General features: G+C 47.6%; 1 protein-coding gene across 3 annotated transcripts in view; it reads right to left on the reverse strand.

The window, feature by feature from the left end:
* Positions 1-355: 355 nt before the first annotated feature.
* Positions 356-16284, reverse strand: part of FXYD6 (FXYD domain containing ion transport regulator 6) — a 34905-nt gene continuing 18976 nt past the window's right edge. For all 3 annotated transcript variants that reach the window (XM_040258087.1, XM_040258089.1, XM_040258088.1), the window contains exons 2-8: positions 6655-6717; positions 5996-6034; positions 5815-5889; positions 5217-5253; positions 4161-4210; positions 3553-3603; positions 356-1541 (exon numbers count right to left, since the gene is read on the reverse strand). In XM_040258087.1, the coding sequence (XP_040114021.1) occupies positions 3575-3603; positions 4161-4210; positions 5217-5253; positions 5815-5889; positions 5996-6034; positions 6655-6712 (288 nt within the window). In that variant the 5' untranslated portion in view covers positions 6713-6717 and the 3' untranslated portion in view covers positions 356-1541; positions 3553-3574. The remainder of the gene's footprint in view (positions 1542-3552; positions 3604-4160; positions 4211-5216; positions 5254-5814; positions 5890-5995; positions 6035-6654; positions 6718-16284) is intronic.

Here is a 16284-nt window from a genome sequence, read left to right on the forward strand (position 1 = left end):
TGACCAGAGGGACAGGTTAGAACCTTTTATTCCAGGCCAGCAAGCCCTCAGGACTCCCCTGTCTCCAGGACATGTAGGAGGCACGGGTAAGGCTGTGGGGTGGAGCCTGAACCCCGTGACCTGGGGTGGGAGCAGGAGGAGAAGGGGGTGCAGGCAAAGGAGTGGCTGCAGGAAGGGTGGCTGGAGAAGAAGCGGGGAGGAGCTAAGTGGTCAAGCAGCCAAAATAAAGAGCATCCGGCTGCCCTGCGGCCGTCACTTCCTCCCTCTGGCCAAGGACACCCTCCCTTCAGCCCTTCGAGCACCACAGGTCCTACAAATACATTCTTGCACAAAAAGGAAAGCACCTCAGAGCCACTAGGAAACAAGTGGTATTTTATTCCTTTTTGTCCTTGTTGAGAGGAGAGATCACAACACAGAGAACGGCAGTCCTGGTCACAGCGGCACGGTTTGGTCAGTTTCCACGAGAACACAAGGGGCGGGACGGGCGGGCTCTGACTTTCCACTCTCTTCACCACCTGGGACCTCCTGCTCCTCCCCTTGCAGTGGGGCTGCCCGGAGCCCTGCCCGCTCCCTAACCTGGTGCCAGGCTAGCAGAGGGGGCAGGGGCTGGCACTGCTGCCTGGCCAGCAGGGAGGAGACAGCCAAGCAGAGGACCCCTGCTCTTTCTCCATGCTGCCCCTCCCCAGAGCACGGGCCCCAGCCAAATGCATCCACTCAGCCATCACCTGCCAGAGCCCCAGTTCAGGGATGAGAGTCTGGGTCCAGGCGAGCTGGCTATAGATGGGAGTCTCTGGAGCAGGGAAGGCTGGAGAAGGTGTATGGTTCCAGAGCCCGGGGGGTTATTGCTGAGAAGATATGCAAGGGGTACATTTCCCCGGGGGCAAGGTAAGGCGGGGCATATGGGCACCAGGGAAGGGGTTCAGCCGCCCGAGGGCAAGGTGGGCTCATCAGCTCCTTGCTGGAACCTCCCACTGCCAAGAGACCTCAGCACAGATTTGGTCCAGGGACAAGTATGGAAGCAAGGTTCTCACAAAAGGAGTGAAAAGCGGCCATGCACAAGGGTCATGAAGGTGATGTAAACCTTCCCAAGTCCCAAGTCAGCTGGAGATTCCCACCAGACCCCCATATCCACCCTGAAATCAAGAGAAGGGACTGGTCTCTCAGAGAGAAGCAGACTCCCAAGAGTGGGAGGTGATGGGGCCACGGAGAGAGAGAGAGGAGCTGACAGCCACACGGCTCAGCTCCGGCCCGGGAAGGTGGGTTCGGGTTCACTAAAGCACAAGATCATCCACAAACAAGCAACCACAAAGATCACAGTCATCAGACACACACACACAGACACACAAATCACAGGAGGTGGACGAGACCACAGGCTCCATGTGGGGGAGGCGGGGTTGCATTATTAAGTTGAGGACAGGTGTCGAGGGGCTGGGGACACATAAGCTCTTGGCTTCTCCTGGGGAAAGACCTGTTGCTGAAGTGGCCGGTTTTCTTAAGCATCAGTATTTGCATCTAAAGGTTCAAGCAGCTGCCTTCAGGTTCTGGAGGTTGAAGCAGAAGAGAATTCAAATTAAAACAAACCTCTGGCTTCCTTTCAAACCTCTCCATCCACGTGTCTCCCAGCCATTCCTTAGGGCAGCCCCTCTGCCCATGGGAACGCCTAAGATGAGACCCACTCCAAGTGCCTTGTTTTCAGTAAACCAAGGAGGGTGAGTCTGAGAAGCAGGACCAGGAGATGAAGGTGGAGGAGGGCATGGAGCTCAGCGGGGGCTCTCTCAGGGGAATGGAAGCTGGCAGATGAAGACATGGAAAGGATTGTTAAACCAGGTTTCTTTCTCAGGACACCCTCAAGAATTGCTCACAGTCCTGAGACTCAGGAGAACAGGGTTTCCAAGGAAGTTCTAGTTTAAAAAAAAAGACAATTGTTGGCTCAAGGCTCCTCCCTGGCACCTCCCCACATGGCTCCCCAGATTCGGAACCACCAGCTGCCGTGACGTGGACAGATCACTGAGCCACAGTTGGGACACCTGCCACCTGGATTGGATCTATAGCCACGTCAAGCTGAGGCATCCTTGACCTCCCCAGGGCCCAGCTAGAAAATGGAGGTAATGAGCCCCACTCTGCCAACCCACGGGGCTGTCATGAGAATAGAAAAGCACTTAGGAGTGAATTCAAATGCTCCACAGGTACTCCACGTTATTACCATCACGGTAAGAGCTGGTATACCGGCATTCCACATCCAGAAATTTCTTTCAACTCACAATTTAGGATAAAGTATATCCCTTATTTGGGGCTTCCCTGCTGGCTCCATGTTAAACAACCTGCCTGCTAATGAGGAGACACGGGTTTGATCCCAGGGTTGGGACGATCTCCTGAAGAAGGAAATGGCAACCCACTCTAGTACTCCTGCCTGGAAAATCCTATGGATGGAGGAGCCTGGTAGGCTGCAGTCCATGGGGTCGCTAAGAGTCGGACACAACTGAGCAACTTCACTTTCACTTTTCACTTTCATGTGTTGGAGAGGGAAATGGCAACCAGCTCCAGTGTTCTTGCCTGGAGAATCCCAGGGACGGGGGAGCCTGGTGGGTTGCTGTCTCTGGGGTAGCACAGAGTCGGACATGACTGAAGCTACTTAGCAGCAGCAACTAAACCACAACATATCCCTTATTTGTATGAGAAAAAAAGGCAAAGTGAGCTAACAGAAGACTGCCCCCTGCTATGTCCCAGTATGTTGCAGGGTATGTCATAAAGGGAGACAGGCGGGAGCAGAGGGGTGTGGTGAAATCCAGCCCTCAACTATCAATACAAAGTCCTTGAGCTCAAGTTCCAGTCTGTTACTTACCATCTGTATGGCTCTTCTCTCTGACCTCAATTTATTCATCTGTAAAATGGGGCTACACCCCACCTGTCCTACTCACTCTTTCTGGCAGGCTTGAGTGAATTTGTGTATATGGCAGCAATTTAAAAACTGTAAAGCATTTAGATTATTGCTTTCCTGCATTACTATAACAAACAATGGAAATGGATACTAAACAGTAACTTGGTGCCCCTAAATGTCAAGAATTGATAATGCTGGTATGGTGTTGGGGGTGGAGGTTCGGGGCCATATACTAATCCTCCTACTTCTGTGTAGGTTGGAAAGTTTCAAAATAAAATGTGAACGTCAAAGGATGGCCTGAGGAACTTTCTGAATCATCACCGGAAGCCATTGTCTTTATACTACTTTGATATCAGGAGCATTTCATGAATGCTAATTTCCTCCCAAGTCATGCCCACGTGGCAGCTAGGATGACGCCCGAGCAACTTGACTGCTGGGTTGTGAGGAAGCTCAATTTCCCAACTGCATGTTCTGTGTGTGTGTGCGTGTGGTACTGGGAGGTTTTAGTCCATCTGTCTCATCACCCTTCAGGCTTGAGTTTCTGCAGAGCACAGCTCATAATAAAAGCCATACACATTGCAAAAGCTAGCCCAATTCTTCCCTGATGACTCCTCAGCCAGACTCTGGTCAGAACAGTGATGGTGACAGGAAGATATGGGCAGACAGCATCTTACCTTTGCGCCTGGGGGCTGCACTTCAGTTCTCTGCTTTCTGGGGCTCCGTGGCTGGAAAAAGAACCAGAATGGAGCCCAGGGAATGTATGCGGGGGGGGGGGGATGAACTCCTCACCCCAGTGGGCCACCCCCCTGCAGCAGCTATGCCTGTCTCGGGGGTTGGGGGGAGCCTGACCCGCAGAGCAGAGGTGATTCATGCAGACTGAGAGTCAGACAGACCCAGGCAGATCCCTGTCCGCTATTCGCCTGTTAGAAGACTTGGTACGTTCCTGAACTTTTCTGAGCCCCTCTGTTGTAAAATGTGGAGAGTGATGCCTACCTCCTGGGGCTGTGTGCCCATTACTGAGAAGTGAAACACTCTGTACCATGCCCAGCACTGAGCAGAGTCCCTGTAAACAGCAGTCATCAGGAACAGCAGCCTGTCTAGTGGAGGTAAGGGGATGACACAGAGCAGAGGACCTGGGACCCCTCTCTCGCACCTGGAAACATGCCTGGCTGGCCAGCTCTCAAGAAGCCACCTCACTTGACAACCATGCTCCACCCCAAGCTGCACAAGGACCCTTGCCCGTTTCCTCCGTCCCACCTGGGCAGGTGGTCTTGACACTTACCATTTGCAGTGACGAGGTTCTCCACCGGAGCCTCCTCATCCCCAGGAGACCTGCAGGCAGACAAGATGCAAGCCCGTCAGAGGTCTCCAGGGCAAACCCAGAGAGCACTGCCACTCCCCTTGCTGGGGCAGGGCCCAGGGATTCATCTCCCCCAGGTCATGGTGGATCATTCTCCATTATGGGGCTCACGGGGTGGGGGGAGGTCAGAGGAATTTATGGGCACCCTTCGATGTTGGCACCCGAGACGGGTAAGTGCTAGGAAGGTGTGTGTCCTGTCACTGACCTGGGACTTCTGAGGTCCAGGGCTGCCCTGGGTTACCATGGGGACTAATGAGTGTGCCCTTATGTAGGGGCAAAAGGGGAGTGAGAGGAAGCCCAAATTTCCACAAAAATCAAACAGCCTCATGAACAGGTGACCCGCAGAGCAGCATCACAGGTCCTGGAGAGAGGAGACAGACCTCAAGAGAGACCCTGAGGCCAAGCCCAACTGTCTCAAGGGCCTCCAGACAAGGATCCAGCATCTTCCCCCTCACCCTCCCCCCACCCCACACATACATCAGGAGAAAGAAGGGCAGGCTGACCCTTGACGTTTTGACCTCTCCTTTGCCCCCAAGGCTGCCTGCTGCTGCTGCTAAGTCGCTTCAGTCGTGTCCGACTCTGTGCGACCCCACAGACGGCAGCCCACTAGGCTCTGCCGTCCCTGGGATTCTCCAGGCAAGAACACTGGAGTGGGTTGCCATTTCTTTCTCCAATGCATGAAAGTGAAAAGTGAAAGTGAAGTCAAGTCGTGTCTGACTCTTAGCGACCCCACGGACTGCGGCCCACCAGGCTCCTCCATCCATGGGATTCTACAGGCAAGAGTACTGGAGTGGGGTGCCATTGCCTTCTCCCCAAGGCTGCCTGGCAACCCTCAAAACTTCTACCCCTACCCCAACACACATGGCCTGTCTCTGAGACAAGAATCCAGAAATACATTCATCTGGGGTCACACACCACGGGCCCCTCCCTGTACCCTCCCAGCGTCACCCCAGGTGCCCACAGCAATGGTATCCTTACCGCGGCTTCTGATTGAAACTGCACTTGCATCGGCGACCTGAAAGGCAAAGAAACCATCCAGGGTCAGTGTCCGGCTTGGCCAGAGCAGGGCTGCGCTGTGAGTCTGTGGGACTGTGACTAGTAGCCTTGGATTCTGTGCAGTGCATGACTTGCACAGCTGTATGTGGCGATCCTTGGTTGGAGGAGGGCTCTTCTGATGTCAAGGTTCAACATGACTGTCTTCTTGACCACGTAAGCGCTGACAGCTGCAAGTAGCCCACGCTCATGAGGGGAAACAAACGCAGGGGGACATGCCTCGGGGCCCTCTAAGGACAGCCCCCGTCTCCTCTCCCCTGTGACTCCCCGCCTCACACCCTGATGGATACAGCCACCCCGCCCCTTTGTATCTGCGTTTGTTTTCATCGAGCACTTATTTTGTTCATGCTTCACTGTTTCACTGAGCACCTATTATGTGCCCAGCAGTGTATTAGGTTCTGGAGATAACTAGGAAGATAGACGGGCTCCTTCCCTCTCCAGGAAAGAGAGCTACCATATGCCACCTGCTTCACAGCCCAAGATGTTGTCCTTAGAGAGTGAACAGAGGAACGAACATACTTACTGAGGATAAGCAGGATCCCCACCGAGAAGAGGACCACGGCAAACACCAGTCCCCCAATTCTCAGGGTCTGGTAGTCTGCAAAAGGAACAAGGGTGAGAGACAGAAGAGGCGAGGGGCCAGGGAGAGCACGTCGGTCCCGCCCCTGCATGGGGTTGCACCTCTCCCCACCATCACCACTCACCATAATGAAAAGGGTCCTTTTCTTTCTCCTGCTCAGCGGCTGGAAAAACAAACAGGCGTGGTCAAGAGGAAGACAGCTCACATCCTGATTCCCAAGTCTCCCACCTTGTCTCACAGGCCTCACTCCCCACACAGGGATCCCTGGAGAGCAGGGCTCAGGAAGCAGAGACGCTCACAGAAGCATGGAAGGCTGGGCCGGCCTTGCCAGGGTCACCGCGGGGGCCAAAGGCAGGTGCAGCTCAGAGCCCGAGTCAGAGTCAGTGTTCACAGGAGCCACACGTATTGCCCCTTCTGAATCTTAAATCATCCCCAAAAGGCAGGGGGATTTTCTTCTTGTTACAGGTGGGGAGGCTGAAACCAAGGGAGGACATGTGACTCGCACAGTCTAGACTGACGTGCAAGTCTGGCTCCCAGCGTTCAGGCTGAGTCTACAGGGACCTGCTGGGCTTGATGGCAGGAGCCAGTGGGGAGAGAGGTGGGCAGGCTGGATTGGGGGCTGAGTTAGCTGCTGCCTTCTAGGACTTTCTTTGCAGGCTAAAGGCAGGGAAGCTGATCAGACATGTAGAATCTCAGAGCCCCCCACCCCGAGTGTCCCACAGGGCCAGGACCTTCCATGAGAAAGGGCTGTGGCTGCTGAGCCAGGTCCTGAGGGGTACTCACCACTGGCCAGGACCGCTGGGGCCAGCAGGCCACACAGGAAGAGGAGCACCATTTCCATGGCGTCTGGAGACAGAGGGAGGGAAATGATTCTCTGGGTAGGAGACGCCCCACTCTAACCCTCAGCCTGGCCAGGGCCCCAGTCGGACTCCCACCCTGACTCCAAGCTCTCCCCTCGGATGATTTGAAAGCCAAAGCAGCTGCCATTGACAGACTCCTTACAGAGGGCTCTGCAAGCATGAGTTCAATTACAACGGAATCAGTTCAACCTACAGGCGCTGTGACTAATAACCCATTTTGCAGGTGAAGAGCCTGAGTTTAAAGGAGGTGAATAACACTCATGGTAGCAAGCAGCAGAGGCTGGATCCTAATCCAGCTCAGGAATGCCTCCACCAGGCCGCCTCTCTGGTGCCAAAGTCACAAAACCCCAAGGGTTTGGGGAGAACATCTCACCTGAGTCCTCCTCCCCAGACCACCCAGAGACATGGCCATCTCTAGCTCATTAAAATGCCTGGGACTCCTGCCCTCATCCTCTACAACGGAGACCCACTGGCGGAATTTCTTTCTATCAGATTAAATGGTGGCAGGGAGACCAATGCCCCTCGTGTCCAGCCAGGGGGGAGGGTGGGAGGCCTGCTGTTTCCTGGACTCTGTATAGTAATCCCTGAAGGGCTGACAGCTCTCCCTCAAGGCGCCCCTGCACCCTCTCACCTCCAAAGTGCCCAAGTCAACTCCTCTCATAGACTCTAGTTCATAAACCTCTGAAAGGTGGTTTGATTAAACAAAGGGAACATGGAGACAGGTTCTCCGAGCATCAACGACCGGCCTCCCTTTCCCCAGCAGGTGCCTGAGACTTCTGCTCAAGCCCCTGGTCTCGGGTCAATGGTCCCTGGATGGGCCATCTGGATGGAGGCTGAGGGCAGGGCAGCCGGTCCCTCCCAGGGATGGATTTTGGTACAGTTACACGTCTCACTCCTGGGCTTAAAGGAGGGCACTAGAGAGCCAGAGAGGTAAAGGGAAAGAAACCCAGGCCAGAAAAGCCCAAAGCTGCTTGCTCTTTCTTAGTGGGGTGAGACTGGCTGCAGTCTGACCTCCTGCACACTCCCTAGCAGCCAGGACCACACGTGCTCGGAGGGTTCATTCCTCTCCCCACCCGGCAGCCCGCAACCCCCAGCTGCCCTTCACCTCCCGGCCAGCAGAGGTCATAATAGCTCCATCTGCAATCAAACCACGGCAGTGACCCTGGACTCCACTCGGAATTCAAGAAGCATTTCTCATAAGGCAGTCATTTGCTTTTAATGTCACTTCATTTAATATCTGTATTTCTTTTAAACTTCACATTATATTTCAGATGTATAAAAACACATGTAACACACATAATGAAACAGTAAAAGGAAACACCCATTAAGCAGCTTCAGAACTGGCACTGTACACACTGCTACACGTATCTCTATTTCCTCCAACCCATCCCCTTGCCTTACTCCCAGAGGTAAACAGTACCCTGAACACAGATGTTTAATCAGTTCCCTTTCTTAAAAAAAAAAGTTTAAAAAATTAAGATACAATTCACATACCAAAAATTCATTTTAAAGTGTACAATTCAATGATGTTTAGTATATTCACAAAATTGTGCAACTATCATCTCTAAGAAACATTCATCATCCCAAAAGAAAGCTGGTGCCCACTGGCGGTCATTTCTCATTTTCCCTTTCTCACAGTCCCTGACAGTTACTAATCTAGCTACTTTCTGTCGCTATGGATTTGCCTATTCTGGGTCTTTTATATAAACATATCATAAAATACACAGCCTTTTGCATCTGGTTCCTTCACTTAGCATAAAGCTTTCAAGGTTCATCCATACGATAGCATGTATCAGTACTTTTTATGGCTGAATAATATTCCATTGTATGGAGATTTATATATATATCTTGCTCTTTTAAAAGAATATTTATCACTTACATATATCTAAAGAGTACATCAGTGGAGCTTCTTTGAGCTTTATAATCGTATCACTTTGTTTCATCTTCTGAGACTGGCTTTTTGTTGTTGTTCAACACTTCTAAGACTCATTCATAAACACAGTTCATTCATTTTTTCAGTGTTATGTAATACTCCACTGTGCAGGTAAATATTATCATGTATTGGTCCATTCTATCAACAGATTTTCCCCCAATTATGTGCTATTATAGTGTAGTTTTTAAACATATTTTGAGTTTGTTGCCTGGCACACAAGGGCACTGTTTTTCAAATCTTTTCACTACCACTTTCACAGGAAATATTTTTTACATTGGAACCCAGTACAAACATACAAACATGTAAACCAGAAATAACAATATTGCTAAACAATACTTAGCCTTAAAAAAGGATGATGCCTTGTGATATTTTCTATTCTGTTTCTTTAAAAGAAAAAATGGCTAGGCCAAATAATAGCTAGCCCCATAAATTAATTAGTGGGTCACTCTGCAGTTTGAAAAATTATATTCAAGAGATAAGTTTAGGAGTTAAGTCATTGGGTTGTACAAATTATCAACTTTATAGAAAAATTTCAAACTATTTTCTAAGTGACCATCCCCACTTTAAAGTCCCACCACTGCATATGACTGTCCCTATTACTCCACATCTTTATGAATATTTGCTATTACTAGACTGCTTAATTTCTGCCACTCTAGAGGTGTAAACTATGGTCTCAACTGGATTCCTTAGAAATGGAGTTTAGCTTTTGATTATTTATTTGCCATGCCTGCTTCTTCATCAGTGATGGGCCTTTTATGTCTTCTGCTCAGTTTTCCAATGGGTTGACATCACTATTATTCACTTATTATTCTGGATACTAAAGTTTTGTCATTAAGTATACTTGCCTTTTTACATTTTTACTGTCTCTCAATGAATACAATTTATTAATACGAATGACTGCATGCAATGATCTTTCTGTCTTGTTTAAAGATATTTCTTGTCGCGCTGAGTCAGGAAGGATTTGCAGGGCTTCCCTGGTGGTCCAGCAGTTAAGACTCTGCACTCTCAATGCAGGGAGCCAGGTTCCATCCTGGTCAAAGAACTAGATCCCGCAGGCCAAAACTAAAGATTTCACACTGCAACTAAAAGGTCCCACATGCTGAAACTGAAGAGCCTTCATGCCATAACCAAGCCTCAGTACAGCCAAATAAATACTTAAAAATTTTTTTTCTTCTAAATATGTTAAAGTTCTGTCTTTTACATTCATGTCTGTATTCCATCCAGAATGGATGTCTATGGAAGGCATGAGGTTGGGATCCAATTCTTGCTTTTTCCACCTGACCGTCAGACGTCCTGGACAGCACCGCCTGTCCGTATCTTCCCGCACGTTGCGCACGGCCACTCATGTCACGTATCTGCTTTCTGTTCAGGTGTGGGTCTGTTTCTGGCCTTTCTCTTTGGATCTCTTGGTCCGTTTGTCTGTTCCTGCATCAAGATCACTTTCAGTTCCTATAGCTTTACGGCAATCTTCCCCAGTGGCGGAAGCAGCTTCCTCTTCTTTTTCTCCCCTCTTCTCTGCCTCTCTTACCTCTTCCTTCAGGAATGTCTTAGCTATTCTTGGTCTTCTGCTCTCATATATAAAGTTTCAAATCAGTCTGTCAAATTCATCTAAAATGACTGGGATTTCCATTGGAATCACAATTCAGCTATTCCCTTGTGGCTCAAATTGGAAAAGAATCCACCTGCAATGTGGGAGACCTGGGTTCAATCCCTGGGTTGGGAAGATCCCCTGGAGAAGGGAAAGGCTTCTCACTCCAGTATTCTGGCCTGGAGAATTCCATGGACTGCATAGTCCATGGGGTCACAAAGAGTCGGATACAGCAGAGCGACTTTCACGTCACAGAACATAGGGACAATTAACATTTTTGTGATATTGAGTCCCCTATCTATAAATAAATCTTTTCATTTGTTTAGATTCTTTTCAATGGTTTTTTTTTTTTTTTTGCTCTGCCATGGGGCACGTGGGATTTTAGTTCCCTGACCAGGGATTGAACCTGTGCCTCTGCAGTGGAAGTGCAGAGTCTTAACCACTGCCCACTGGACTGGCGGGGAAGTCTCTCAATGTATTTCAATAAAGTTTTATAAATGCTTTCATATAGGTCTTCTACATCTTCTGTTAGATATATTGCTAGGTACCTTATTATTTGATTGTTATTTAAAACACTGTCTCTTGTGTTTTCTAATTTTTGCTGATATGGAGAAAGGCAATTGATTTGTATACATTGACCTTAAATCCAATCATCTTACTAAACTCTCTTACTATTTCTAATGATTTACCTATAGATTCTTTTGGTTTCTCTGTGGACATATCTGTAAATGATACAAGACTGTTTCTTCTATTCTAATAGAAGAATATAGTGTTTATTTCTATTTCTTGTCACACTGTACTGCTAGAACTTATAGTAAAATGTAGAATAGAATCAGTGATAAAAGACATACACACATATAGTCTTACTACTAATTTTTAAATTTGTGTGTACGTTTATTTTTAATTTTCCCCCAGCTTTACTGTGATATGATATTATAACATTGTGTGAGTTTAAGGTGTACAATTACCACAGTAAAGTTTGTTAATACTTCCATCACCTCACATAATTACCTTTTGTCTATGTGTGTTGAGATTGGATAATGAAAATATAGTATATGTATTTATGTGTGTGTGCGTGCGCACGCTTACACGCTCAGTCATGTCCCTCTCTTTGCAACCCCACGGACTGTAGCCCACCAGGCTCCTCTGTCCATGGAATTTCCCAGGCACAAATACTGGAATGGGTTGCCATTTCCTTCTCGAGGGCATCTTCCCGACCCAGGGATCGAACCTGTGTCTCCTGCACTGGCAGGCATCTCCTGTGTTGGGATATCATTTATTTATAAAAAAGGAGATTACTGATTTTAAATAGATTTCTTCTAACATTTTTGAAGTTCCCCTCTAATCCTGGTTTTCCAACATGTTTCTCTTTTATATTAATTATGAATGAGTACTCTACATCTATATTTTTTAACCTTTATCAATGAAGTAAATGAATGTAAAATTATCTAATGTTAAATCACCCTTGCATTTGTGGGATGAAACCAATGTATTATTTTTAATAAACTGATGGATTTGGTTTGCTGATATGTTGTTTAGGATTTTTGCATTTATGTGCATGAGTGAGACGGGGCTGCAATTTTTCTTTTATTGTATTGACCTTGCCTGGTTTTGGTATCATGGTAGTACTGGCCTCACAGAACAAGTATTTCCTCTCTTGCTATTCCCTGGAAGAGACTGCAGAAAATTGAAATAAATATAGTATAAATAAATAGTGTGTTCTTTGAACATTTGGTAGAACTAAACTATAAAATCGCCTGACTTAGTATTTTCTTTGTGGGATAATTTTAACTTGTCTGTTCAATGAGTTAATGGTTACGACACTCTTTGGCTTCCCAGATGGTACACTGGTAAAAGAATCTCCCTACCAATGCAGGGGACACAGAAGAAGCAGGTTCAGTCCCTGGGTCTGGAAGATCCCCTGGAGTAGGAAATGGCAACCCATTCCAGTATTCTTGCCTGGAGAATTCCATGGACAGAGAAGGATGGCGGACTACAGTCCAGGGGGTTGCAAAAGAATCAGACACAACTGAAGTGGCTGAGCGCGCACACACACACACCATTCTTAAGATTTCTACCTTTTTCTTGATGGACTATAGGCCTCCAGGCTCCTCTGTCCACGGGATTTCCCAGGCAAGGATACCGGAGCGGGTTGCCATTTCCTCCTCCACCAGATCTTCCCTGAATATAGTTGGTGAGTTATAATTTTTACAGAAATGTTTCCTTTTCTATTCAAATTTACTGCCATAAGGTTGTTTGTAGTATTTTCTAGCTATCATTAGAAATCTTTGTTGGATCTGATTTATGTTCTTTTTTACATTGTTAATTTTGTTTATTTGCGACAACTCCCTTCTGTCTTGATTGGACTCACTAGAGATTTAACTGTTTTATTAGTCTTCTCAAAGAACCAACCAAGAATACTGGAGTGGGTTGCCATTCCCTTCTCCAGGGGATCTTCCCAACCCAGGAACCGAACCCAGGTGCAGACGGTAAAGCGTCTGCCTACAGTGCAGGAGATCCGGGTTCAATCCCTGGGTCGGGAATATCCCCTGGAGAAGGAAATGGCAACCCATTCCAGTAGTCTTGCCTGGAAGATCCCATGGATGGAGAAGCTCAGTAGGCTACAGTCCATGGGGTTGCAAAGAGTCGAACACGACTGAGCCACTTCACTTTTCACTTTCTCCTGCATTATAGGCAGATTCTTTACTGTCTGAGCTCTCAGGCAAGCCCCTGTATGCCATTAGATTAAGAAAATTAACCATATTGTTGAAATTTCTATATGTTTGCTCATGTTTTGACTGTGTGACCAATTTGAGAATGTTGCTTTATAATCTACCACTGTGAGGAAGGATTTATAAATTTATCTCCAAATTTCTTACAATATTATAACAGTAAGTTTTAAATTGTTACATTGTCCTGCAAGCTGGCTCTTTTATGATTACATATGAATCCTGTCTTAAATATTCTACTTTACTTTCTACTTTTCTTTATGCATTGTATGTATAAGATGCAATATCATCTTACAGTAAACAGCTAGATTAAAAAAATTCGACCTGATTATTAACTGTCATGTTTACTCCATTTAACTTTATTGTAACTATTGACATATTTGGTCTGATTTCTACCACCTGTTTCCCTCCTACTTTTCTTATGTGTATTTCTCTCTTGATTTTTTTTTCTAATTTATTTTCTTCCTCTACTGCTTAAGAAATTATCCAAGCTATTTCTAGTCTTTTAGTAGTTACCTTAGGAAGTTGACCATTTGTATTTCCTATAGACTGAATGTTTGTGTCCCCAAAATTCATGTGTTGAAACCTAATCCTCAATGAGATGGTATTTGGAGGTAGGCCTTTGGGAGGTAATTAGGTCATGAGTTGGGGGAGCCCTTATGATAGGATTAGTGCTCTTTTATAAAAGAGACCCCAGAGAACCCTCTTGCCTCTTTGCCATGTGAGGGGTCAGTGAGGAGACAGCTGTCTATCAGCCAGGAAGCAAGCCCTCATCAGACACTGAGTCTGCTGGCACCTGGATCTTGGACTTCCTAGCCTCCAGATATATGAGAAATAAACATCTATTGTTTATAAGCCACCCAGACTATGGTATTCTGTTATAGCAGCGTCATGACAGACCAATATACAATTTCACAAAGATTTAATTTATATTTTTGGTCGTGCCACATGGCTTGCAGGATCTTAGTTCCCCAACCAGGGATCGAATGTAGGCTCCTGGCAATGAAAGCGCTGAGGACTAACCGCTAGCACGCACGCATGCGCAGCTGCTTCGGTCCTGTCTGACTTACTGCGACTCTATGGACTGCAGCCCACGAGGCTCCTCTGTCCGTGGAATTCTCCATACAAGAATAATGGAGTGGGTTGCCATGCCCTCCACCAGGGGATCTTCCCAACCCAGGGATCGACCCCTTGTCTCCTGCACTGCAGGCGGATTCTTTACCTATTGAGCCACCTGGGAAGCCCCACGAACCACTAGACATCCAGAGAATTCCCTTAACAATGAGTTTAAATGTCTACAGCTAACCTAGGGATCAAACCCTGGTCTCCTGCATTGCAGGCGGATTCTTTATCAGCGGAGCCACAAGGGAAGCCCAAGAATACTGGAGTGGGTAGCCTATCCCTTCTCCAGGGGATCTTCCCGACCCAGGAATCGAACTGGGGTTTCCTGCATTGCAGGCAGATTCTTGACCAAATAGTTATAAAGTAAAATATTCTTCTTGAAAAATACAAATCACCCCCTTCCTGATACATATGCTATTATTTTACAAAATTTCAGTTCTGTTCTTAATTCTATGAAGTAGGTACTAGTGTTTGTATTTCTTCAAAAGAAACACTTGTCTATAGATTCACCTGTGTGTATAGTGACCAGCCTTCAAAAGAGCCCCCAGTACCTCCTGGCATCCACACCTCTGTGCAGTCTCTCTTCACAGTGCACCAGGGCTAGTCTGCTGCTGCTGCTAAGTCACTTCAGTCGTGTCTGACTCTGTGCGACCCCAGAGACGGCAGCCCACCAGGCTCCCCCGTCCCTGGGATTCTCCAGGCAAGAACACTGGAGTGGGTTGCCATTTCCTGCTCCAATGCATGAAAGTGAAAAGTGAAAGTGAAGTCGCTCAGTCGTGTCCGACTCTTAGCGACCCTATGGACTGCAGCCTACCAGGCTCCTCCGTCCATGGGATTTTCCAGGCAAGAGTACTGGAGTGGGGTGCCGTTGCCTTCTCCGAGGGTTAGTATGGGTAACCAATAAAAACATGGCAGAATTGATGTTACTTCCAGTATCAGATTATAAGCACCACAGCTTTCTTTTCTTGCTTTCTCTCTCAAGGATTACTTGCTCCAGGGAAAGTTACCTGCCATGTTTAAGGATGCTCAGGCATCCTTATGGAGAGGGCCCACATGGCAAAGAACCTAGGAGCTCGGTTCAAAAGCCCACTAGAAAGTAAGGCTGCCATGAACCATTAAGCAGGCTTGATCGTCCAGCCTTCACCGACTGTCACCCTGGCTGCCAGTTTGACTGCAAGCTCATCAAAGGCCCAAAGCATAACCACTCAGCTCCACTCCTCCTTGACTGCTGACCCTCAGAAACTGTGCGAGATAATAAACATTTGTTGTTTTAAGCTACTGTTATGTTGCAATAGGTAACTCATGCCATGTATTTACTAACCCATCTGTTTATGATTCCTTTTGAATCTCAGGCATCCATCAAGCCATTTTTCTTGATTCCTGGAGAACATCTTAGAATTTTCTTTAATGAAGATCTATTAGCTGTAAACTCAGTTTTTCTGTATCGTTTCACCCTTCTGGGGGGCAGATCTAACATTCCCCAGTAATTCCAACCTTCTAGTATTCAAGCCTTTGTCTGATTCCCTCCCATGAACAGGGGCAGCAGCTGGGACTGCTTCTAGCCGGCAGAGGGGTTATGAGGCAAGTAAGGCCCCTCCAGGGAGGAGGAAGGGCACAGGTCAAGGGTCCCAGGCCACTAGTCACCACTACACCTCTCCACAGCTCCACCTAATTACCGCCATAGATGCTTAGGTTCAGGTAAATCCCCACCCCCCACACACATACGCACTGAATTCCTAAACGGAGTTATACAATTCCAGGTTCTGCAAGGGATAAACAGGCAAGCAAGACGGGGGGGCAGTGTGTGAAAGCAGAGGACTCAAGATATTTCAGCAAATGTGAAGAGAGCTTCACAAGAGGCAGAGACTACACTCAAGGAGTAGCTAGCATGGCAGGGCAGAGAAGAGGGAGCAGGGAATACAACAGAGCACCTGGGCTGTTTCCATGGAGGAGCTGACATTCCAGCTGAACCTTGAAAGCAGGATGGGATTCTGAGGGACAGGGGTAAGAAAAGAGAAAAGGAAAGGCAGTCTGGCAGAGTAAACAGCATGAGCAAAGGCAGTGAGAAGGGAAAACGGGGATCACAAACAGTATTCAATTTCAAGTTCAGTTCAAGTTGCACCTCTAGGCACTTCATTCAGTAGTGGCCACCTGAAGTGGCTTCCTCAGAAGGCTTCTGAA

Source organism: Oryx dammah, unplaced genomic scaffold (assembly GCF_014754425.2).
Source record: "Oryx dammah isolate SB20612 unplaced genomic scaffold, SCBI_Odam_1.1 HiC_scaffold_17, whole genome shotgun sequence".
In the NCBI taxonomy this organism is placed as follows: domain Eukaryota; kingdom Metazoa; phylum Chordata; class Mammalia; order Artiodactyla; family Bovidae; genus Oryx; species Oryx dammah.